The sequence below is a fragment of the Saimiri boliviensis genome, chromosome 4, assembly GCF_048565385.1.
Source record: "Saimiri boliviensis isolate mSaiBol1 chromosome 4, mSaiBol1.pri, whole genome shotgun sequence".
Lineage (NCBI taxonomy): Eukaryota > Metazoa > Chordata > Mammalia > Primates > Cebidae > Saimiri > Saimiri boliviensis.
The window spans coordinates 148,980,574-149,005,896 of record NC_133452.1 but is presented as its reverse complement, the minus strand read 5'-3'; the positions used below and the strand labels follow the sequence as shown (position 1 = coordinate 149,005,896).

The window sequence follows — 25,323 nt, the reverse complement described above, 5'->3', positions numbered from 1 at the left end:
AGAATCGCTTGAACTCAGGCAGCAGAGGTTGCGGTGAGCTGAGATCACACCACCGCACTCCAGTCCGGGGACAGATCAAGACTCCATCTCAAAAAAACAAAAAAACAAAAAAAGCTTATTGAACCATGAATGTTCTGGTCCTTCCATCACTGACTGTCAGGTCCACACACTTGGCATTGAGGCTGGGGGAGGGACTGAAGCATGAGATGGGAGGCTGGACTGGCTAAGGAACGACCCTTCACCCTGCAATTCTGGTTTGGTGTCCAATCACAAGTCTGTAAATGGAGAGATGGGGGACAGCTAACTTCAAATACTGGAAGGGTTAACATGTGGGAGGAAAAAGTAAGTCTTCTCTATGGCCCTATACAAGTCAGAAACACTTCCAATTGCAAGCGGAAATGAAAATCAAAGGACTAAGCCAAAAGAGAAATTTTCTGACCCTTGTCACTGAAGAGACTGGGAATAGCTATCTGCGTGGCTCTCTCCAGATGCTCCAACGCTGACTTCTGGAAACAACGTCAGTCCCTCCCAGCTCTGCGTTCTTCCTTATTCCTTCTCAGAAAGGCTGTCCTTGTGCAGTGAAGCTGGCCCCAGCCACTGGGCCTTCATGGTACTGCTAAGTATCCCTTGCAGAAGGGGAGTTTGTCTTTTCCAGTAGCTTAGAATCATGTTGCCATCTATGAAAGCCGTGCTGAGACTCAAGTGGCTCACATGCCCATCTCTGAAGCTGAGCCACATAGCCAAGTGGGTCAGAGGTATCTGCCCAAAGAAAACTGGGGGTAGGGCCAGGCACAGTGGCTCACGCCTATAATCCCAGCACTATGGAGGCCGAGAAGCGGGCAGATCATTTGAGGTCAGGAGTTCGAGATCAGTCTGGCCAATATGGTAAGACTCTATCTGTACTCAAACTTCAAAAATTAGCTGGGTGGGGCAGGTTGTGCACAGTGGCTCATGCCTATAATCTCAGCACTTTGAGGTCGGGAGTTGAAGACCAGCCTGACCAACATGGAGAAACCCTGTCTCTATTAAAAATACAAAATTAGCCAGGCGTGGTGGCACATGCCTGTAATCCCAATTACTCAGGAGGCTGAGGCAGGAGAATCACTTGAACCTGGGAGGCGGAGGTTGCAGTGAGCCAAGGTTCCTCCATTGCACTCCAGCCTGGGCAACAAGAGTGAAACTCTGTCTCAAAGAAAAAAATAAAATAGCCAACATAGTGGTGTGTGCCTGTAATACCAGCTACTTGGGAGGCTCAGGCAGGAGAATCATTTGAACTAGGGAGATGGTGGCTGCAGTGGGCCAAGATTGCCCCACTGCACTCCAGCCTGAGTGACAAAGTGAGACTCCATCTCAAAAAAAAAAAAAAAAAAAAGAAAGAAAACTGGGCAGGTAGATGCTGGACCGGCAAAAACAAGAAGTCCACTACAGATCACGATGGAGAAAATTCAGGAACCGCAAAGTGACATATTATCATTCAATAAAAGGAGGGTGATTTAAACAATCAGACCCATCCCAAGCTGGGATTGGAGGTGTAGTGAGTTCTGTCATTCTGTCACAGGAGGTTCCAAGCAAAGACTTGCTCTTCTAAAGTTCCTAAGAATTCAGACCTTAAATGAAATCTATCTAAGGACTGATTTGTGATTGGACACCACAATGCTTCCCTCTGTCTCCACTGCTCTTCACTTCTGCAATTCACCATCACAGCTTAACTGTGCAACTGAACATGCCCCCTAACTTGTCTTACTGCCTGCCTCCCACTGGCCTCTCTACAATTCATTCTCCAGAAAGCAGGCAGAGGAAACAGTCATTTATTCGTTCAATAAGTATTTATTGAGCACTTGGAATATGCCGGGCACTGTTTCAGGGATAGTGATATCAGTGACCAAGAAAGACATAAATCTCTGCCTTCCTCCCAGGAGGAAGGTCTGAGATACAAAAAGATAAGAAGAGCAAAGAAATCATCACATGTATCAATGCACAAATGTTCTGAATGTAAAATAATACACCAATCTATAGGGTTATAGACACAAAACTAAAATATTAGATGACATTAGCACATAAATTGAATGGGTAGTCTGAATTAAAGAATTGTAAAGTCCTTGTAGTGTTTTGTGGTCATGAGCTCATATTTTTTTAAAAAACCTAGAGGCCTAAGTTGAGGATGCCTTCTTCAGAGATGATTGCGTTTGTTTCCTTTGGGATCCAGATGGTGCTCCTGACCTGGGACCACTTTGGCCACTTCCAAGCTCCCCTGGCTGATCTTCTAGTCCCTGGTCCTGCTCAGCCCCACTGCCACTGGTCCAAGGCTTCATCTGCTGTTGAAATGCTGAAATGGGATTTGCCTGTGGATCCACCTTTGCCTTTCAGGTATGTTCACTGCTCTGCTCAGGTATTAGGTACCTTTCAGAAGGGGTTAGGAGTGCTTGGAGAATTTTTATTCTTCCTGTTTTGAAATGTGACCCCCCAAAAAATGTTTTCTGCATGGTCTCCTTGTTTTGAAACAGAAAAGCTCTTCGTTCGGAATAAATGTCATTTGTCCTTTGTTTTCTCCCTCTTTCCTTCCTTCCTTTCTCTTTATCTTTCTTTTGGGAAACCTACCTTTCCTCATTCTGAAATAGCATTTTTCTGAGGGATCTCCTACTATTTCCCTAACTTTTCTTTTTTCAGGCTGTCTCTCCCTTACCCCTACTCTTCCTTTCTCCACTCTTTAGAGGACGGAGTTTTCCAGAATCCCATCCCTTTTTTCTTCTTACAGTTTATTTCAACTATAACCATGATTTCATCCACAGTACCCTAACAAATCTGTATTTCTAGCTCCAGAAGAACCCTAAGTTGGCTGGGAGCGGTGGCTCATGCCTGTAATCCCAGCACTTTGGGAGGCTGAGGCGGGCAGATCACTTGAGGTTGCGAGTTTGAGATCAGCCTGACCAGCATGGAGAAAACTCGTCTCTATTAAAAACACAAAGTTAGCCAGGTGTGGTGGTGCATGGCTGTAATCCCAGCTACTTGGGAGGCTGAGGCAGGAGAATCACTTGAACCCAGGAGGCGGAGGTTGTGGTGAGCCAAGATCGCACCATTGTACTCCAGCTTGGGCAACAAGAGTGAAATTCCATCTGAAAGAACAAACAAACAACAACAAAAACAAAAACCCTAAGTTACAAATCAATATTTCAAACTTCCTTCTTGGAATCTCCATTAGGATTTTCCTCAATTCAAAACTTTCACAGCTGAGCTTGTTATCTCTCATATCCTCCATCCCTAAATCAACTCCTCTTCCATTATTTTCCAACTTGGTCATGGATACCACTATCCACCACTCATCTAAGCCTGATGGTCCTGCGAATTTTAACTCCTAAACATCCCTTGAATTCTTTCTTTCTCTGTCTTATTTCCATCATCACTGCTAGAGCTGGATCCTTATCATTTCTTCCCAATCAATTGCAATAGACTCCTGATCTTTCTCGTGCCTCCAGACTCACAGCTGTAATCCACCCTACCCACTGCTGCTCTTGTGATTTTTTTAATGCAAATGTGAACATGTCACTCTCCTGTGGGAAATTCTTCATTGGTCTCCCTCATCGACACGTGTTAAGGCTTAGGGTGCACAACTGAGTATATAAAGCCGTTATGACCTACCTAACTTATGCTTACTTTGCCTGCCTACTTCACTTATTTATTGGAGAGCAATGAATCTTTTATTTATTATTATTACTATTTTAAGACAGTCTTGCTCAGTCACCTAGGCTGGAGTGCAGTGGCACTATCTCTGCTCACTGCAACCTCTGCCTCCTGGGTTCAAGTGATTCTCCTGCCTCAGCCTCCAAAGTAGCTGGGATTACAGGCGTGTGCAAACACCCAGCTGTTTTTTGTATTTTTTGTAGAGACAGGGTTTTGCCATGTTTGCCAGGCTAGTCTCAAACTCTTGGCCTCAGGTGATCCACCCACCATGGCCTCCCAAAGTGTTGGGATTACAGGCATGAGCCACCACAGCCGGCCTGTTTTTTAAATTTTTATTTCGATAGCTTGGGGTACAAGCATTTTTTTTTGTTGTTGTTATATAGAAGAAATATATGGTGGTGAATTCTGAGATTTTAGCGCACCCATCATCCAAGTAATGTACATTGTACCTAATGCATAGCTTTTTATCCCTAGCCCCCCTCCCATCTTCCCCTTTCTGAGTCTTCGAAGCCCATTATTTCACTCTGTATGCCTTTGCACACTCACAGCTTAGTTTCCGCTTACAAGTGAGAATATACAGTTTTTGGTTTTCCACTCCTGTATTACTTCGCATAGAATAATGGCCTCCTGCTCTTCCAAGTTGTTGCAAAAGATAATATTCCATTCTTTTTTTGTGGCTGTGTAGTATCCCATGCTGTATATACACCACATTTTCTCTATCCACTTGTTAGTCACTGGGCACTTACGTTGGTTCCACACCTTTGCAATTGTGAAGTGTGCTGCCATAATCATACGCGTGAAAGCCTACTTCACTTTAAGTGGTGAGGGCCACAAGCATGTCTATCTTGTTTATCTTGGCACTATTCTCGGTCCCAAGCCCACAGCCTGACACCTAATAATTACTAACTAGACGCACCACTGCTTTGTCGCTCGTTTCTGTTTCATAGACCCTTTTTGCCAACCAATCTGAACTTTCTGCAGTAACTCAAATGTGCCCTCCTCTCTAAATTCTAGACGAGTTGCAGTTTACCCATTTATTCATCTTTTTTGAAATTATCTAAACCTGTGGCTGATACTCGGCTCTGAATGAATAAATGGAAGCAAACTTAGAAGTGCAGCCCAAGAGACAATAAATAGCCGAGGAATTGACCAATATGAGGAACTGCATACAAGAACAGTTTTTCCCCAGGCGTATAAGTGCAAGAATGAGGCAAACAGACGTCCTCTTGCCCTGTCTGGTCTGGGAACCATATTTAATTAATCAAGACTTTGTAGAGTGAATCGGAACAAAACCAAAACAAAACAAAGGGCAAACAAGCCAGCTTCTGAGAAAGCACTGACTGAAAAGGTCATCAACTCCCCTAAACCCCAAGTCTAAACGGGAGACTCGCAGCTTAGCGGAGCACCGCTCCCTGAAGCCCCGCCCCTGGGAAAGCGGGGCCTGCGGGATTGGCGGGGCTTTCCCGCGAGGCCACGCCCTCGGGGCGGGCCGTAAGCCCGCCTGCTGCCCCCGCCGTTTCCTAGGAGATGAAACACACAAGAAGCCGGAGCTTTCACAAGGGAGTGAACGAGGTAAGCGGCCGGCGCGGGCAGGTAATCCCGAGCGGGCTGCGGGGCCGCCACCCTCCGTCCGACCCAGCCCGAGCCCGACCTGTCAGGCTGGCCGGGCATGTCCCCTCGGCGCCCTGTGCTACCAGGGCCAATCTCCGCCGGGAGACGGGTCCCGGATGCGGGTAAGGGAAGAACTGGAAGAAGGAGGGTCCCCCGGAGGGGCGGAGCAGGCGCGAATTGTCCGCCCGAGGGAAGACTGTCGGTGTCTCCCAGGCCTCCCGACCACTCTCCCGCCTCCTGGGAGGCGTGGGAGGATGACGGCGGGGCGTCCTTCTGCCTGAGAGACCCCCGCCCCGAACCTCTTCCCCGGGCTCTCCTACCTCTGCGCCCTCCTCCGCTCCCCTGCTGCGTGGGCTGGCGGTGGAAACTGCTTATAGGACAGAAGCAGGATTAGGTCTCCGGGAGGCAGCGGAACTGTGTTCTGAACTGTTGCAAAATCTAAAACGGGGGAGAAAAACAGGAACTAGGTCCGTTTCCAGCCCTCGCTGGTGCATCCCAAAGGATGATCAGGTGAAAGTGGAATCCCGCCCAACTGCGTCCCATCCACCGCGCCGGACTCCCGGGGCCCGGGGACGCCCGCACTCCTTCCAGCACGCTGCCCCGGAGCCTTTTTAAGGGCCCAGGTTTGCAAAGTCGGACCAGAAAGCGTATGACTAAACTGCCCCTTTTCTGCAAATAATGCGTTTTAATTTAGAGACAGGTCAAGAGTGCGATGTCGAGAGCAGTGAAACTGGTTTTTAGGTCGGGCGCGATGGCTCACGCCTGTAATCCCAGCACTTTGGGAGGCCGAGGCGGGCGGATAACAAGGTCAGGAGATCAAGACCATCCTGGCCAACATGGTGAAACCCCATCTCTACTAAAAATAAAAAAATTTAAAAAATAAAATAATAATAATAATAATAAAAAGCTGGGCGTGGTAGTCGCAGCTACTCCGGAGGCTGAGGCAGAAGAATTGCTTGAACCCGGGAGGCGAAGACTGCAGTGAGCTGAGATCGAGCCTCTGCACTGCAGCCTGGTCGGCAGTGCGAGACTCTATCTCAAAACAAACAAAACTGGTGTTTAGTGGTGAGTGATCGCAACTCTACAAGGAAAGAGCTGTATGAATTGTGTTTAGATAATCGTTTCAAAGAAACAGACGTTTGTTCTAATGATAACGGAATTCTCAAAGAGGGAACCAAAAGTTATCGGTCTTAATTTATTAAGCAGAACAACCCATTGAGTGAAATGATGGAGACGAAAGTGACTCTCCAGCCTTTCGGTCGGGCCCCGCCTCCCCGGCCCTCCGATTCCCGAGGCTTGACGGGGAGGGAGAAACTTACCCCGACCGCGCCACCGACTCCTTCCACAGCAGGCACCCAGCCGGACATTAAATCTCTTCGTCGGGGTGGACTTTGTGTTCGCTTTGAAATAATTTGTGAATAACAGCACAGTGAACTGTGCTCTTATATTTTAAGATAGAATCTTTGCTTTCCCATTGTAATGGCTCCTCATTTATTTTCTGTAAACCTTTGACTTGATTAGTTTGGGATCTTTTTCCTGTGTTGCTTTTTAAAGAATTTAGTGACTTTTAAAAGGTTAATTATTGCAAGCGTTAATGCCAGCCTCGGAGTGATGTAATTATAGTATGTTCTAGAAAGCCAAGTTGAAGACATCCAAGCTTTATCTGTTCAGTGATTGGCAGACATGAGTTTTACCCTTCATTTGCCCTCTATTTTAATCTTCTTTAATCCTATCTAAATCTCTTAATAGCTGGCAGAAGCTGTTGAGAATAAAGCCCAGATTTACAACAGTTGTGCACTTAAACAGTAATTATGAACTTAGATTAAAAAGTTGAAATCCAGAATGAGAGGTAAATTATAAGGGTATTTGTTTTAGTGTAGGTCTACAATTAAGCCTCTAAATAAGTATCTTTTTCTCTAACCATAGGAAAGTCAATAAATATAGCTTGACTGTGGAAAATTCCAAGTTTCTAACAATTCTATTAAATTAATTGAGGATGACAGTTATATTTACTTGGGTTTTGCTTTGTTGAATGTGTATATATATATATATATATATATTCATGTACATAAGAAACTGTTAATATATCCCTATTTTGTAGAATTAGTTTTCCATAGGTCAACAGAGAAGCACGTATGTAACTTGTGGAGAAATATTATTGTGTGTGAACTGGAGAACCATGGGAAGTCTGTGTCTAAGGAACATAGCTTTTTGATTAGTAATCAGTAGTTGCTGCGCTACGCTGATAAAAGTAGTTGCTTATGTGCTATCAGTTAGTAGGTACCTGGAAATAATATTTTAAAAGCTTTACCGTTATATCTATGTCTCTACATGAGACCATTGTCCCTGTATGTTCAGGGGATAGAAGGAACAGTTGTAATAGATCAGCTTCTCACCCTGGGGAGCTGTTGATTTTGTAATTAATATAGTTCAAAAGAAGCCTTTCCAAAATTTTTTCTTGGGGAGCGCAGTATGTAAACTTCTTTTACTTAAAGGTTAGGTAGGACTTACATGAGACAGATCCTCACAGAGCCACTAATCTGACCTTTTAAAAATGTGTGTCACGGCCATAATCCTCACCACTCCACCCCTTAAACAGAAAGGAGCTGGGAAATGGTTGTGTTCCTTGCTTATTCTTCCCTCAATATTAGTATACCCTATCCTATAGCCATCATCAGTTGAAAGACAATTGGTGTTGCCGGTGTTTATTCAGAAGTGGATTGGTTAGGCCTGGAATGAAGTTGCCACAGTTGCCACTCTCAAAGTGGCTGGGTGTGGAGGCCAGGGCTGAAAGTCATCAGTGACTGGATGTTCTGTTGTGCTGATCGCGCTGGTTCGGCTTCAGGTCGCCCTCCCACCCCAGGGCCATGGTGATGGGGGTGGCTGATGGCCTTAACACTGGAGGAGAGGAGTAATTCATCCTATTTTTTCATGTTGCTGGGCCAATGAAGGTAAATTTTTTGGCACTCAGTTTCCACTTCCAGAATAACACTCGCTGCCATCATTGCCATGTTACTAGAGGTGCTGCATTAGGAATCTTAAGGTAGAGGTTGGGGTACGTGACTTGAGTTGTGGAGTTTAGTCTGCATGATTTTGGATCAAAGAGGATGTTTCCTTTAGCCTCATTAGGGATAGTAAAAGCCAGCACCAGTTCGTAAGGAGACAAGGACAGGCCCGATGGCTCACGCCGGTAATCCCAGTGTGATTGGGAGGCTGAGGCAGGAGGATCACTTGAGGTCAGCAGTTCAACATCAGCCTGGCCTACATGGTGAAACCCTGTCTCTACTAAAAATACAAAAGTTAGCCGGGTGTGGTGGCGCATGCCTGTAGTCCCAGAAAGCTTGTTCTGGAAAATCTTAAGTACTTTGACAACTACCGCATGTCCTTGTTGGTCTTAAATTTCTGCGCATAATAGAGAAGCAATTTCTATGATTTAAATTAAAGTGCTACAGTGAGAGAAAAATGACTCTGATTGAAGTACTAAATTGTAAAGGCACTTTAAAACAAAATACAGACATGCTTCAGAGATACTGTGGGTTTAGCTCCAGACCATGGCAATAAATTGAATATTACAATAAAGCAAGTCATGCATGTTTTTTGGTTTCAAAATACATATACAAATTATGTTTACTTTATTCTGTAGTATGTTTAGTGTGCAGTAGCATTTTCTCTAGAAGAAAAATGTACATACCTTAATTTTAAAATATCTTATTGCTGCCAGGTGCGGTGGCTCACGCCTGTAATCCCAGAACTTCAGGAAGCAGAGGAGGGGGCAGTGGGTGGGGGGATCACTTGAGATCAGGAGTTCGAGACCAGCCTAGCCAACATGGTGAAACCCCATTTCTACTAAAAATACAAAAAAATAGCTGGGCATGATGGCTCATACCTGTAGTCCCAGCTACTTGGAAAGGAGGCTGAGGCAGGAAAATTGCTTGAACTTGGGAGGCAGCAGTAGTAATAAGCTGACATGGCGCCACTGTACTCCAGCCTGGGTGACAGAGCAAGACTCTGTCTCAAAAATAAATAAATAAAATGTTATTGCTAAAAAATGCTGATGATCTGAGCCATCAGTGAGTCACAATCTTTTTGCTGGTGGAGGGTTTTACTTCTATGCTGATGGCTGCTGGCCCATCAGGGTAGTGGCTGCTGAAGGCTGTGATGGCTGAGACCATTTCTCAGAATAAGACAACAATGACATTTGCTCCATTGCTTGACTCTTCCTTTCATAAAATATTTCTCTGTAATACGTGAGACTGCTTGATAGCATTTTTACCTACAACAGCACTTCTTTCAAAATTGGAGTCAGTCTCCTCAAATCCTGCCACTGCTTTGTCAACTCAGTTTATGTAATATTCTAAATCCTTTGTTGTTGGCTGGGCACTGGCTCACGCCTGTAATCCCAGCACTTTGGGAGGCTGAGGTGGGTGGATCACTTGAGGCCAGGAGTTCAAGACCAGCTTGGCCAACATGGCTCACCTGTAATCCCAGCTACTGGGGAGTGAGGGAATGATGGTGACGGGGCAGGGGCTGAGGGACAAGAATCACTTGAACCTGGAACACAGAGGTTGCAGTGAGCCAAGATTGAGTCACTACACTCCATCTTGGGTGAGAGAGTGACACTCTGTCTCAAAAAAAAAACTTTGTTATTATTCAGCAATGTTAATAGCATCTCCACCAGGAATTGATTCCATTTCAATAAAACATTTTCGTTGTTCATCCATGAACAAATTCCTCATTCATTCAAGTTTGATTATGAGATTACAGCATTCAGTCACATCTTCAGGCTCTACTTCTCTTTTTTATTTTAAAAAAGTAATTTTTATTTTAAAATTTTTTTAAAAAAATTTCTTTAGAGACAGTCTTACTCTGTCACCCAGGATGGAGTTTACTGGTATGATCATAGCTCACTGTAACCTTGAATTCTGGGCTCAAGCAATCCTTGTGCCTCACCCTCCCAAGTAGCTGGGACTACAAGTATGCCACCAAGCCCATCTAATTTAGCTTTTTAAAGAAGGGTATGATATGGTTCGCAGGCTGGTCTCGAACTCCTGGCCTAACAATCCTCCTGCCTTGGCCTCCCAAATCACTGGGATTACAGAAGTCAGCCACCATGCCTGGCTATGTTTCTTATTTCTTTGTATGAACCTAGTGCGACACTAAATGCTTAAATTTTTCTTAGTTTTATGTAAAATAAAATAGCATGTTATTTAAATAGAATATGAAATTTTAAAATAATGCTATTTATTTCATATAAAATAAAAGTTTGCTTTATATGCACCTTACCCAATTGGAGTACTTATAATTCACAGAAAATTAACAAGCAGTACAGTTTTCAACTTAATATGCCAAATTAAATATGATAAAAAAAACTGATTCAAAGAAGGGATATAATATAGATGTCGATTTTCCAAGGTCTGATTTGTAATAATATAGGTTATATTGAGTAAAAAAGGAACAACACAAGCCATTATGCCGTTATTGAACATAAATAGCACAGTACCATGTAAATGAGGCATTTACCAAGTGAGTATTATCAGGGAACTTCATTTCACATAGCACAAATGACTTACTGACAAATATCTAACACACTATAAATATTATTTATAATTTTCCCCTGTGCTCTAAGTCGTCATTACAATTTTTGGAGAGACTTGTTAACGAAAATTCATATCCTTGTTTTCTTTTTTAGGGTGTTCATAAGAATGGAAGCGCTGTTTCCTTGCCAGATTCCTTCATGCTATAGCTTGTGAACCTATATAATCTTGAGGAAGAGCCTAATTTAATGATGACACATGTCACCAGCAATAGCAACAACAGTGTGAGGACAAAAAAAAATAAAAATTAAGAAGCATTCAGATTTATATTCAACAAGGAAACCATTTCACTCAACAACTTCTGCTGCGTTATTTCTCCAAGATGAACCGATACACAACCATGAGACAGCTGGGGGACGGCACCTATGGGAGTGTGCTTATGGGCAAGAGTAACGAGTCCGGGGAGCTGGTGGCCATCAAAAGGTACCGTGTGTGACATTGCCAAGTTCACCTTTGAAAACTCTGCTGTTTCTTTTCCTGTCCTTGCCTAAGAATATATACAGGCACAGGCCGCGCACGGTGGTGGTGGTTCACGCCTGTAATCCCAGCACTTTGGGTGGCTGAGGTGGGCGGATCACTTGAGGTCAGGAGTTTGAGACCAGCATGGCCAACATGGCGAAACCCCATGTCTACTAAAAATACAAAAATTAGCTGGGCATGGGGGTGCATACCTGTAATCCCAGGAGGCTGAGGCATGAGAATCTCTTGAACCTGGGAGGTGGAGGTTGCAGTGAGCCAAGATCACACCATTGTACTCCAGTCTGGGCGACAAGAGTGAAACTCCATCTCAAAAAAAAAAATGAAGAATATATACAAGCACAGGCTGGGTGCGGTGGCTTACGCTTGTAATCCCAGCACTTTGGATTGAGGTCAGGAGTTCAAGACCAGCCTGGCCAACATGGTGTAACCCTGTCTCTACTAAAAATACAAAAATTAGCCAGCCATGGTGGCACAGGTCTGTAATCTCAGCTATTCGAGAGGCTGAGGCACGAGAATCTCTTGAACACAGGAGGCAGAGGTTGCAGTGGGCTGAGATTGCACCACTGCACTCCAGCCTGGGTGACAGAAAGACTCTGTCTCAAAAAAAAAAGAGAACAGAATATATACAAGCACAGAAACAGGGGTCTAGTTTAGACCAAATGCTATTTTGGCTCATGTGTAATGTCATTCTTGGAAAAGAACATTGCCAAAGAGGAATTCTGCTGATTCTCGTGTATGTTACTTTGTCTGGCTTGTCCAGCTACACTGATAAACCAAAAAATATACGTGCCTCTCTTTTTATGTATAACACATTTGGACTGAAGCTACAGGTAATCTTTGGAATGTTTTGCCAAGTTTATTTGTTGGTTTTCGTTTTTGAGATTGGGTCTCACTCTGTTGCCCAGGCTGGAGTGCAGTGGCGTGATCATGGCTCATTGCAGTCTTGACCTACCAGGCTCAAGCAATCTACCCACCTCAGCCTCCCAAAGTGGTGGAATTACAGGTGTGAGCCACCATCCCTGGCCTGTTTTTCACATTTAAAGTTGAGGGCAGAGTAGAGCTTTTTTTTTTTTTTTGAGACCAAGTTTTGCTCTTTTTGCCCAGGCTGGAGTACAGTGGCGCCATCTTGGCTCACTGCAACCTCTGACTCCCGGGTTCAAGCAATTCTCCTTCCTCAGCCTCCCAAGTAGCTGGGATTACAGGTGCCCGCCACCACACCCAGCTAATTTTTGTGTGTGTGTTTTTAGTAGAGACAGGGTTTCACCACGTTGGCCAGGCTGGTCTTGAACTGCTGACCTCAGGTGATCCGCCCGTCTCAGCCTCCCAAAGTGCTAGGATTATAGGAATAAGCCACCATACTGAGCCTTGAGCTTATTATTTCTTTAAAACAAGATCTCAAAATCAGATGGTATTGATAATATCAAATTGAGTCTGAATTATATATGTTATTTTGCTGAACTTAATGATTAAATAGAATTGATTGTTGTCAGTTTGTCTGTTTTTATTCCACTGTGTTTGTCTATTGCCACATAACAAAATACCCCCAAAGCTTAGTAATTAAAAATAAGAAGAAACATTTGTTGATTTACATAGTTTCTACGAGTCAGGAAGTAGCTTACCTGGATAGTTCTGGCATGGGTTCTCATGGCACTCAGATAATTGGCCAAAGTTGCAGTTATCCCAAGGCTTGACTGGGGCTGGAGTAGCTACTTCCAAGGTGGCTTACTCTTAGTTTGCTAGGGCTGTTGTAACAAAATGCTACAGACTGGGCAGCTTACACAAAAGAGATTTATTTCCCCAGTTCTGGAGGCAAGAAGTGTGAGATCAAGGTATCTGCAGGTTGGCTGCTTCTAAGGCATCTCTCCTTGGCTTGCTTGTAGACAGCCATATCCTCTCTAGGTCTTTTTTTTTTTTTTTTTTTTTTTTTTGGATGGAGTTTTTCTTGCTCTTGTTGCCCAGGCTGGAGTGCAGTAGTGTAATCTTAGCTCACTGCAACCTCCACCTCCCAGATTCAAACAATTCTCCTGCCTCAGCCTCCTAAGTAGCTGGGATTACAGGCATGTGCTACCACACCCGGCTAATTTTTGTATTTTTATTAGAGACGGGGTTTCACCACGTTGGCCAGGCTGGTCTTAAACTCCTGATCTCATCTGCACACCTCAGCCTCCCAAAGTGCTGGGATTACAGCCAGGAGCCACCACGCCCAGCCAAGTTTGTGTATCTTGAGGACTAGAAGGTCTTGAAGGATTTTAAGCAGCATTGTTGATGTGATCAAATTTTTAAAACTGGCTTATTAGCAGAAGAGTGGGGACTGGATTGAAGAGATCAAGAGTGGACACAGGGTGGCCAGGTAGAAGGTCAGTGCAGTCATCTTGGTTAGAAGTGGTGCCTGATAAGAAAATAGCTCTGGGGATGGATGTAACTGGATACAGTCGAGGGACACTTAGGGAACAGGCTCTATAGGAGCTGGTTACTAGGCATGAGGATGGAGGGAGGGGTGAAAAATGGGGAAGAGTCCAGGCTAACTCCTGGGATTCTGGCTTAAATGTATAGTGGTGGTGCTATGTACCATGTCAAGGAGGGGATAATCACAGGCCTAGGGATAAAGCTGGATTCTGTCTGGTGCATAATGACTTTAAGATGACTTTTAGTTAATGGGATATTTGCATTTAAATCTCAAAACAAGGCTGAGTGCAGTGGCTCACGCCTGTAATCCCAGCACTTTGGGAGGCCGAGGTGGGCAGATCACCTGAGGTCAGGAATTTGAGACCAATTTGACCAACATGGAGAAACCCTGTCTCTACTAAAAATACAAAATTAGCCAGGTATGGTGGTGCATGCCTGTAATCCCAGCTACTTGGGAGGCTGAGGCAGAACTGCTTGAGCCTGGGAGGCGGAGGCTGCATGAGTCGAGATCGTGCCATTGCACTCCAGCCTGGGCGACAAGAGCAGGACTCCGTCTCAAAAAAAAAAAAAAAAAAAATCTCAAAACAGAGGTGCAGGCTATTGATTTGGAATGATTAGTCTACTAGTCTACATATGGTAATTGAACTCTTTAGAGGGAGAAGAAATGAGGTCTTCATTTAGAGCACTGAGAAACCATGGCATATAAAGTATGTGCCCTGGAATAGGATCTTACAGAAAAGACTGAGGAGCCACCAGAGAAATAGGGGGGAAACCAGGAGAATGTAGAAAATATCTGAAACCAAGGGAAAGATCTAAAGAAGCAGAAGTAGGTATCAGGAAGTCTGGAGGGTGATGATTCCAGAGCTCTTTCAGCGGCTCGTCGTTGTACCCAAGAAATTCAGATGTTTTGTATGATTTTCATGCTGAGCAGTTAGCATTGTTTTTGCCCTTAAATGTGTCACCTAATGACCACCTTATGGCTGCTGCACCTCCAGGCAGCATCCTGTTCAAGGAGAGAAGAAAGGAGAATAATACCGACTACCTCTTCTCCATCTTTCATCAGAAAGTAGTAATTCTTTCCCAGAAGTCCCCAAGGACATCCCCTTTCATCTTACCAGCTAGCACTGGGTCACGTGGTCTCTCTTACTTCCAAAGGAGGCTGCGAGAGTGTTTACTCTTCCAACCTCTATATTAGGAGGCAGAAGGAAAGGGCTGGAAATGGCCTTATGATATTTCAACAATATCATCTGCTGTGGTGTTCCTTGGGTTTGGGGAATATGACATAACTGGCAGCCGTGGTGAGCGTCGTTCCAGTGGAATAGTAGAAGCAAGCCAGACCACAGAGGGACAAGGAGTAGCGGGAAGTGGGCAGTGGAGGCATGGAGCTTTGGAGTTTGAAAGATGAGTTACTGAGTTGCTAAGAAAGCCACAAAAGGGTTGCCCAGTGTCAGGAAGAGTCCGCCTGAAATTACACAGGATGGATGTGAAAGTGGAGCCACTGGGAGCATTTTCATGACTTTTCTTTCCACCTCCACCCATCTGTATGAAGACTGGAAGAGGACAAGGCAGGAGAGGTGGAACGGTGGGAGAAGGGGATGTTCAGAGCGTGTGTGTGATCTGGAGCGTGTAGTGGGTAAAAGGCTGATGGTGGGGCCAAGCTGGATGAGGAGGCAAGCCACACCACGTGGGTGATTGTAGGAATAGCCACAAGTTGAACAAGAAAGAGGTTGTATGAAGAAGTTTCGAGGGTAGTGATGGTGAAAAGGCTAAGAGGTTATGCTCAGAGTCTGAAGTGGTAAAGGTTGAGGTCTTGGACAGTAGAACTCCTCATCACAAGGAGTTTATGAGTGATCGTGGTAGGACAGAGGTGAACATCTCTTAGGAGTGAAGGAATTGTGAAACCAGGCTACTGTCAGATTATCAGTTTAACCTACACTGAGTATTCACTATAGCCATTATTCCTCATGTCTACAGGAGTCGTACAAGCAGGCTTTGCCATCTCCTTCAAGCCTAATGTAGAGGGATAAACTTTACATGAAAATTACAAATATCAGAGTCCTCATTCTCCATTCTCGTTGTTTTGTTTGTTTGTTACCAAAACCATTCACATCCCATAATATCCAATCAATCTTTTGCTTGGTGATATAAAATTTTAGGCATTTCCAATTTAGGCCATAAATATTCTAGCTGCAACTTGTTAGGTAACACTTTAAGATCCATTGATACTTTTCCCCTAAAATGAAAAATAAATTCCAGGCTGGGTATGGTGGCTGATGCCTGTAATCCTAGCACTTTGGAAGGCCGGTGCAGGCAGATCACCTGAGGTCAGGAATTCGAGACCAGCCTGGCCAACATGGCGAAACCCCGTCTCTACTAAAAATACAAAAGTTAGCCAGGCATGGTGGCAGGCACCTGTAATCCCAGCTATTTGGGAGGCTGAGGCAAGAGAATCACTTGAACTGGGGGAGCAAAGGTTGCAGAGCTGAGATCATGCCATTGCACTCCAGCCTGGGTGACAGAGCGAGACTGCATCTCAAAAATAAAATAAAATTCTGAAATTATATTTGAAGCATCATAGCAGGCTAGGTGTGGTGGCTCATGCCTGTAATCCCAGCACTTTGGAAGGCTGAGGTGGGCAGATTGTTTGAGCCCAGTGGTTTGAGACTAGTATGATCAATATGGTAAAACCCCATCTCTACAAAAAATACAAAAATGCACTGGGTGTGGAGGCATATACCTATAGTCCCAGCCACCCAGGAGGCAGAGGTGGGAGGATCACATGAGCCCACGAGGTCAAGACTACAGTGAGCCATGATCACACCATTGCACTCCAGTCTAAGCGACAGAATGAGACCATGTCTCAAAAAAGAAAGAAAGAAAGAAAGAAAGAAAGAAAGAAAGAAAGAAAGAAAAACTCATAGATTATATGTGCAATTTCACATGGATATGATCATTTTATTAATCAACTTTTTTATAGCTATATTTGACTTGTTTTAAGTTCATCATTGTGCTAGATTTACATTTTACATTTTAGCAAGACATTTTATAAATCTATAGCACTGAAAAGTATCTTTCAATAAGCTAGTGATCCCTATTTCATCACACTTCTTCACAAATTTCTAGTACCTGAATAACTGCAAATGAAATTCTGATTCACTCGAGATATTTTGGAAATAATAGCAGTAATGCCCTTTACGTTGTCTTACAGTCAGTCATGGATATTGGTAAAAATGAAACCATCTGGTAGTTAGTGAGTGCTGAACTAAGCAGTTTGCAAGAAGCTTTTGTTACGCAGCAGTTTCTACTGTATGTCTAGCTAACGAATTTGAGGCATAGACAAATCATTAGGTAACTTGTCCAAAGTCATGCTGTGAGTGACGGGGCAAGGATTTGAATCCAGGCAGGGCTGTTCTGCAGCCTCTGTTCTTGACTGTGATGTTGTGCTGCCAGTTTTTACTCGTTGCCTCATTTGTGTATTATACCCCCTGGAGCCTCTGGATCATAAGGATTATTCTAATTAATAAAGACAACTCTAAGCTTCCCAAGGATCTTCTGGGACATCTCAGTAGGAGATTATAATACTAAATGAAAGCAGTGTGGCATATTTGGTTCTTTTTAACAGTCCAGCCTTGTAATTTCCATACCTGAAAAAATATTTTTTAGCATATGAATCCTGCTTTTTATCCTGTTTTGTATGGTGACTAAAAATCTGTTCGTATAAAAACACATGTTCATATCAAAACACATCAAGTAACTATGGTGCATATAGTGGAAATACTTTTTACCCTAAATACACTTTTGGTACATTTATCTCTAATAGAAACCAACGCTGGGATAAAAGAGGGGAAGTAAAGAACAAAATTCAAGAAAGCCATTTCTAACGTTTATAGTTACTTCTGATTTTTTGCCGACTTAAATCATTTAAGTAGGGAGATCTTTAACTTTATGGGCCTCTCGTCTAAAGCTGATGTCATGATATGCAAGTTATTAGATGAAATTATTTGACAAAATTTGCCCCAAATTTGTGATTTCTTTCCCTAACACCCTCTGAGGTATAGTGTTTCATGTTTATCTCTTAAGTTCTAAAACAGGAGGAACTTGGAAGGGACCCTTTAAGAAAGGCACAGTTAAACTTACGAGAGAAGTGTTCAGAACTCACCCAGAAAGGAAGATGAATGGTAATTTTGTCATTTTTGTGTTAAAGCTGAATTTTGGATGTGATGTAGCCTTGAGATACACAGAAGGAAGTGATTTCCTTGTAAGGATGAGGAAGGAGATAGCTCGCCCAGAGTGAACCAAGGCCAGTAAGAAAGCCAACAGTGTAATCTGTGTCTTTCAATCCTCAATCCCTGAACACTAAACTCTCCTTTATTTATTTTAGGATGAAGAGAAAGTTCTATTCTTGGGATGAATGTATGAACTTGAGAGAAGTTAAGGTAAAATCCTAAAGATGAAAAGAACCTGAGAAAGGGCTTTAACTCTGTCTGAGGCCTGAGGACAGTAGTTAAGATTATTTTTAGTTAAGATTGTTTTATTCTCTGTGGGAAGCATTCTCAAGATAATTGTATTTGTTTTTCCTTTATATTCTAAATTAATTTCTCATTTCTTCTGGTTCTGATGTCAGTGTAGAATAGCATATAATTATATTCTCACATTTCAAAGTTCACTCTCACTTTTAAAAGAGCATCTTAAATCATATTCTCCAAAGAATTTTTGTCTTTTTGTTTTTGTTTTGTTTTTTTTTGAGACAGAGTCTTAGTCTGTCACCCAGGCTGGAGTGCAGTGGCGTGATCTCAGCTCCCTGCAACCTCTGCCTCCTGGGATCAAGCGATTCTCCTACCTCAGCCTCCTGAGTAGCTGGGACTATAGGTGTGTGCTGCCATGCCCAGCTAATTTTTGTACTTTTAGTAGAAACAAGGTTTTACCATGTTAGCCAGGCTGGTCTCGAGCTCCTGACCTCAGGTGATCTGCCCACCTCAGCCTCCCAAAGTGCTGGGATAACAGGCATGAGCCACCATGCCCAGCCACCAAAAGACAAGTTTTTAAATTATTACATACCATTTCCTTAGATTTGATGCTTAAAGACTTGGATACCATTTTGGATACCTTTGCATGGTTAAGTCAGACAAAAGTTAGACCTATTTAATAAACCAAGGGAAAAATGTAACAGATTGAAATGTTTGATACCTATTGTTAGCTTGGTTTATTGTTTGCACTTAACTTTCATTACTTAAAGCAATTATGTAGATATTAAAATGTTATTAATTAATGAACCCAGGCAAAATGGAAAATTACTTAAGGTAATTATCAAACTTAGCATTGATGAGATTTTGCCAACTTCTATAAGTTTTTTTAAGAAACTTTAATTCATATTTGTTATTTTTCAGTCTCTGAAGAAACTTAATCATGCTAATGTTATTAAATTGAAAGAAGTTATCAGAGAAAATGACCATCTTTATTTCATATTTGAATATATGAAAGAAAACCTCTATCAATTAATGAAAGACAGGTATGTTTTTATTCACTTTCTTCCCTGTTATTCTCTCCATGAGTTCTTTGGATCCTTTCAGTATGTCAGTACTTTAGGATATGAAGATTGATCACTCCGAAAGGTAAATTTAAATTAACTACTTCTGTTATCTTTATCAAAGGGTAACATTTAACACTGAAGAAGAACCAGCTGTCACATAGCCACCATTTCTGTTGTAAATCCTTAAAAGTCAAGGCCGGTGTCTCATATATATACAAATACTATCTATTTATGCTTTTTAAAATACAAACATATATAGTTTAGTACTCAGTAACAAAGCTGGCTTGGGCACTATTGAGAAAATTATCTTCATTGCTCTCCCAAGCATCTCGTGGAGGTTAATGAAAGACTGGAGAAAGGAATAAAGTTCCTTTCAAGAAAAGATGTAAGAAACTCATTCACTGGAAGGCACAAGTCAGTGATAATACTTGATGTGTTACCAATTCCAAGGAAATTCACAATTTTTAAATGTGTGGGCAGAATCTGTAAAGGGAGAGCTTTGGTCCTCCGCCCTGGGCTTGGGGAGATAATGTTTTGGTGGTGGTTTTGGTCACATCTGGGGGATAAACGTCTATTTTGCCTGCTTTTAAAGTGAGAAATGTTCAATAGTTTTGAACTATTTAAAATAAATAACATCAGTGGTAAAATAGGTTGGTAATTATAGTATATAATATATATTTAGATTATGCCTCTAAAAAATTTAAAAGGTAAAATTTTTTAAATGAATAACTTTTATAATAAAAAATTTTTTAGAGGCATAGTCTTGCTCTGTCACCCAAGCTGGAGTGCAGTGGTGCAGTTAGATAATTTTTATATTGATTACATGTTGGAATAGTATTTGGTATATATTAGGTTAAATTAAATATATTGTTAAAAATTAATTTTATCTGTTTGATTTCTTTTAACATGGCTGCTAGAAAAATGTTAAGTACACAAGTGGCTCTCATGTATTTCTTTTTTTCTTTTCTTTCTTTCTTTTTTTTTTTTTGAGATGGAGTCTCGCTCTTTTGCCCAGGCTGGAGTGAAGTGGTGCAATCTTGGCTCACTGCAGCCTCCACCTCCCGAGTTCAAGTGATTCTCCTGCCTCAGCCTCCTTAGTAGCACGTGCCATCACACCCGGCTCATTTTATATTTTTAGTAGAGATGGGGTTTCACCATGTTGGCTGGGCTGCTCTTGAACTCCTGACCTCAGATGATCCACCCATCTCAGCCTCCCAAAGTGCTAGGATTACAGGCATGAGTCATTGCACCCAGCCGGCTCTTATATTTCTACTGGACAACACCAATATGTGGAATAGAACTGACGCATTTATTTACACCTCTAAATTTATTTATTTATTGAGACAGGATCTCACTCCTTCACCAGGCTGGGGTACAGTGGCACAATCATGGCTCCTTGCAGCCTCGAACTCCCAGGCTCAAGTGATCCTCCCATCTCATCCTCTCCAGCAGCTGGACTACAGGTGTGTGCCACCACACCTGGCTAATTTTTGTATTTTTTTGTAGAGACAAGGTTTCACCAAGTTGCCCAGGCTGGTCTCAAACTCTTGAGCTTAAGCAATCCTCCTACCTTGGCCTCCCAAAATGCTGGGATTATAGGCATGAGCCACTGCACCCAGCCACCTCTAAAATTCTTAAAGCCTACGTAATACAGATTTGCAAGCTTGGCTTATCTGTTAGTAATTCTGTTTTTCAACTTGCTTTACTCTTCTTGGGACAGTTTAAAATTTAGCTATTTAATATGTATGCAATACATTCAGTTTAGGATTTGAGTTTTTACCACACATCAAAACAAACAAAAAAAATCTAATTTTCATGTATTAAATGTATGAGCTTTCACACTGTAAATCCATAAATCATACCTTTAACCAGTATCACGAGGCCAACAGAGACTCCAAGGCAGGGGGAATATAAACCTTCTTTGGATTGGTTGGTTGGTTAACAGAATTATGTGACTGTTTGTTCATTTCTTTACAGAAACAAGTTGTTCCCTGAGTCAGTCATCAGAAATATTATGTATCAGATACTGCAAGGGCTGGCTTTTATCCATAAACATGGTAGGTTTCTTTTAAGTTTCATTTCCCTACCTCTTTAGATTACTGTCAAGATTGTGCATAGAAATTACATATTAAACTGTTAAATAACTGCTATATTGGAGAAATACAAATTTGGGGTATGTGCCTATACACACTGACATTTTTATTTAAAAATTTGAGAATTTCTGTGATTCTATATAAAATGGAATTTCTGGCCAAGTGTGATGGCTCATATCTGTAATCCAGCACTTTGGGAAGCCGAGGCAGTTAGTTTACCTAAGATCAGGAGTTTGAGACCAGCCTGGCCAACATGGTGAAACTGCGTCTCTACTAAAAAAGTACAAAAAAAAGTAGCCAGGCATGGTGGTGTACCTGTAATCCCAGCTGCTAGGGAGACTGAGGCAGGAGAATTGCTTGAACCCAGGAGATGGAGGTTGCAGTGAGCCGGGATCGAGCCATTGCATTCCAGCCTGGGAAGCAGAGTGAGACTCCATCTCAAAAAAAAAAAAAAAAAAAAAAAAAAATGCCAGGCTTGGTGGCTCACGCCTGTAACCCCAGCACTTTGGGAGGCCAAGGCAGGTGGATCAACCTGAGGTCAGGAGTTCGAGACAGCCTGCCTAACATGGTGAAACCCTGTCTCTACTAAAAATATAAAAAATTAGCTAGACATGGTAGCACTCGCCTGAAATCCCAGCTACTTGAGAGGCTGAGGCAGGAGAATAGGTTGTACCCAGGAGGAAGAGGTTGAGGCAAGCTGAGATCACCCCATTGCACTCCAGCTTGGACAAAAAGAGCAAAACTCCTTCTCAAATAAATAAATAAATGGGAATTTCTATAATCTATAATTATCTTCCACCAGAGCAGAATTTTTTTTACCAGTTTAATCATCATCAGCCTTTAGCCTCAATCATCATAACCCATCCTGCAACCTCATTCCCCCTAATTTTATCGTGAAAATGAAAAAAAACAAAGGACCCTCTTTTGGAAAAAGATTAGACTGTTTTGATATAGCACGACCAATTATTAACATTTAAATAGTTTGTAGCACCCATGGAATAGTGTTTTATAGTTTTCCTTAGTATTTACATTTAGTTGTTTCTATTCTCTGAATGAAATTAAAGCAAGTATTAATACTTGTTCTGTTTTCTATGAATTTCTTATTTATGTACTTTGATTAATGTAGCTTTTTCATATCCATCAAACCAAAATAATTATTAGTCCAAAAAATTATGATTATTTTTAAAAAACATTTGTTTAGAATCGCTGGATGTTTAGATATTAAATTAGAAAAGTCTGTCCCATACCATTGCTGTATTCTGAACATAGGCACTTAAAAATCACCATCAGGTTCCTTTTATGTCTCATCCTGTATTTAATTTTATTATTATCATTATTTGAGACAAAATCTCACTGTGATGCCAAGACTGGAGTGCAGTGGTGCCATCCTGGCTCACTGCAGCCTCAGCTTCCTGGGCTCAGGTGATCCTCCCACCTCAACCTCCCTGGTAGCTGGGACTACAGGCACATGCTTCCACACCCAGTTAATTTTTTATTTTATGTAGAGATGAGGTTTTACCATGTTGCCCAGGCTGGTCTTAAACTCCTGGGCTCAAGTGATCCTCCATCCTCAGCCTCCCAAAGTGCTGGGATTACAGGCATGAGCCACCATACCAGGCCTCATCCTATATTTTATATTTTCTTTTTTTACTTTATCCTCTAACTGACACAGGAATTATTTACCTTCCAAAACTGCTATTCAGGATTCCATATAAATATTTTAAGAACACTTCTTAAACTTATTAAAAGAACACTTAAAAAATGTTTTAAGAACATAAAAAAAAACTTTTTATTTGTGTCATATAAATTATTGGGGTCTTTTAAAAGTCTAAATCCTGTAATGATATACTGTATTTTATTGGGAAAGATCAGTAATGTATTAACTACATGGAAATAAGGGATATCTGCTATTTTAATTATTCATAATGGATTCCTGATTTTTAATTGTTTTAAACTCATCATAAACTTGATATTTGCCTGAGTTGATTTATGCTGTTAGCAACATCTAAAACATAAGTGATTGAAGGAGGAAGTTCTATTAGGATTTTTAAATTGTGACTGAAAGTAAATAACATGTAAGTAATCAAGAGTTGACTGTATAGTTGACTACAGAGTAATTTGGGAAACCAGGCTGTTAGGATAATTCGACATTTTCACAAAAGCCAAATAAGCCAACGTGTAAGGATAATTCAACATTTTCACAAAAGCCAATAATTCTTGCTGTAGAATTAAGCATCTCAGATGTAATACTTCAAGAAAATAGATATTTTTAAGTAGTTGTTTGGCCTGGTGTGATGGCTGACACCTGTAATTCCAGCACTTTGGGAGACCTCACTTGAGGTCAAGAGTTAAGAGACCAGCCTGGCCAACATGGTCAAAACTTGTCTCTACTAAAAATATAAAAATTAGCCTGGCATGGTGACACACGCCTATAATCTCAGCTACTTTGGAGGCTGAGGCAGGAGAATCGCTTAAATCCAAAAGGCAGAGGTTGCAGTGAGCCGAGATTGCACCACTGCACTCCAGCCTGAGCAACAAAGCAGGACTTTGTCTCAAATACATACTGTACATACATACATACATAAAATTGTTGCTGTCAAAAAATGAAACTAATGTTTACTTCAAATAGGACTGAATTACCAATATATTTATATTAGGGTGGGGAAAACCACAGCTGTACAAATATGTAATTGATTTAGTTCCCTTAGACGTTATGGATTAGTGTCACTCCACTCTGCATCACATGGTCCCATTCCTGTCATTACATTACAAAAGTACAATGAATGTCTCTTGGACATAGTGAAATGGATGTTACCAGCTATTCGTAGTTAGAAGTACTGCATAAACTCAGATTACAGAACTGTTACAGATGTCACAAACAGAGTCCACTCAGACTTTGAAGTGATGAAAAACTTTTAGGCTTAGAAAGTCTTCCCAGCCCCGGCTGGGTACAGTGGCTCATGCCTATAATCCCAGCACTTTGGGAGGCTGAGTTGGGTGGATCATGAGGTCAGGAGTTCCAAACAAGCCTGGGCAACATGGCGAAGCCCTATCTCTACTAAAAATAAAAAAACTAGCCAAGCATGGTGGTGGACACCTGTAATCCCATTTACTCTGGAGGGTGAGGAAGGAGAATTGCTTGAACCCGGGAGGCAGAGGTTGCAGTGAGCTGAGATCACACCACTGCAATCTAGTCTGGGCGACAGAGTGAGACTTTGTCTCTAAAAAAAAGAAAAGAAAGAAAAAAAAAAAAAGCAGGGCCCCTACATCCCATTACTTCTTAGACAATAAATATGGTTTACTTTTTTCTTTGCGACAGAGTCTTGCTCTGTCGCCCAGGCTAGAGTGCAGTGGCGTGATCTCAGCTCACTGCAACCTCCACCTCCTGGGTTCAAGCAATTCTCCTGCCTCAGCCTCCAGAGTAGCTGGGACTACAGGCGTTCATCACCATGCCCAGCTGATTTTTTGTTATTTTTAGTAGAGACAGAGTTTCACCATGTTGGCCAGGCTGGTCTTGCACTCCTGACCTCAAGAGATCCACCCACCTCAGCCTCCCAAAGTGCCGGGATTATAGGCATGAGCCACCATGCCTGGCCAGTTTACTTTTTTTCTAAGATGATGTTTCTAACTGTAAAAGAGGGGTTCATTTATATTTTGTTTATAAATCAAATAAAGCTATGTTTAAGCATAATGATTTATTATATTTTTTTCTCTATATATCACCAAGGCTTTTTTCATAGGGACATGAAACCAGAAAACTTGCTTTGTATGGGTCCAGAACTTGTGAAAATTGCTGATTTTGGACTTGCAAGAGAATTAAGGTCACAGCCACCGTACACTGATTATGTCTCTACTAGATGGTGAGTAGTGTTACGTGATTCTCCTAAGGCATAAGTCTATGTTGAAGTCTATGTTCCTACAATGGATTCTT

The 25,323-nt window shown here is 42.0% G+C and overlaps 2 protein-coding genes across 3 annotated transcripts in view; one reads left to right on the top strand and one right to left on the bottom strand.

The window, feature by feature from the left end:
- Positions 1-1,807: 1,807 nt before the first annotated feature.
- Positions 1,808-25,323, bottom strand: part of LOC120361131 (transmembrane protein 14B-like) — a 69,863-nt gene continuing 46,347 nt past the window's right edge. The window contains exons 6-7 of the transcript XR_012517433.1: positions 5,610-5,727; positions 1,808-3,113 (exon numbers count right to left, since the gene is read on the bottom strand). The gene's annotated coding sequence lies outside the window, so the exon portion shown is untranslated. The remainder of the gene's footprint in view (positions 3,114-5,609; positions 5,728-25,323) is intronic.
- The window catches only part of MAK (male germ cell associated kinase), a 53,236-nt gene continuing 33,081 nt past the window's right edge, over positions 5,169-25,323 (top strand). For both annotated transcript variants that reach the window (XM_039462603.2, XM_039462605.2), the window contains exons 1-6: positions 5,169-5,250; positions 10,979-11,306; positions 18,151-18,205; positions 19,157-19,278; positions 21,277-21,356; positions 25,120-25,252. In XM_039462603.2, coding sequence (XP_039318537.2) covers positions 11,206-11,306; positions 18,151-18,205; positions 19,157-19,278; positions 21,277-21,356; positions 25,120-25,252 — 491 coding nt within the window. In that variant the 5' untranslated portion in view covers positions 5,169-5,250; positions 10,979-11,205. The remainder of the gene's footprint in view (positions 5,251-10,978; positions 11,307-18,150; positions 18,206-19,156; positions 19,279-21,276; positions 21,357-25,119; positions 25,253-25,323) is intronic.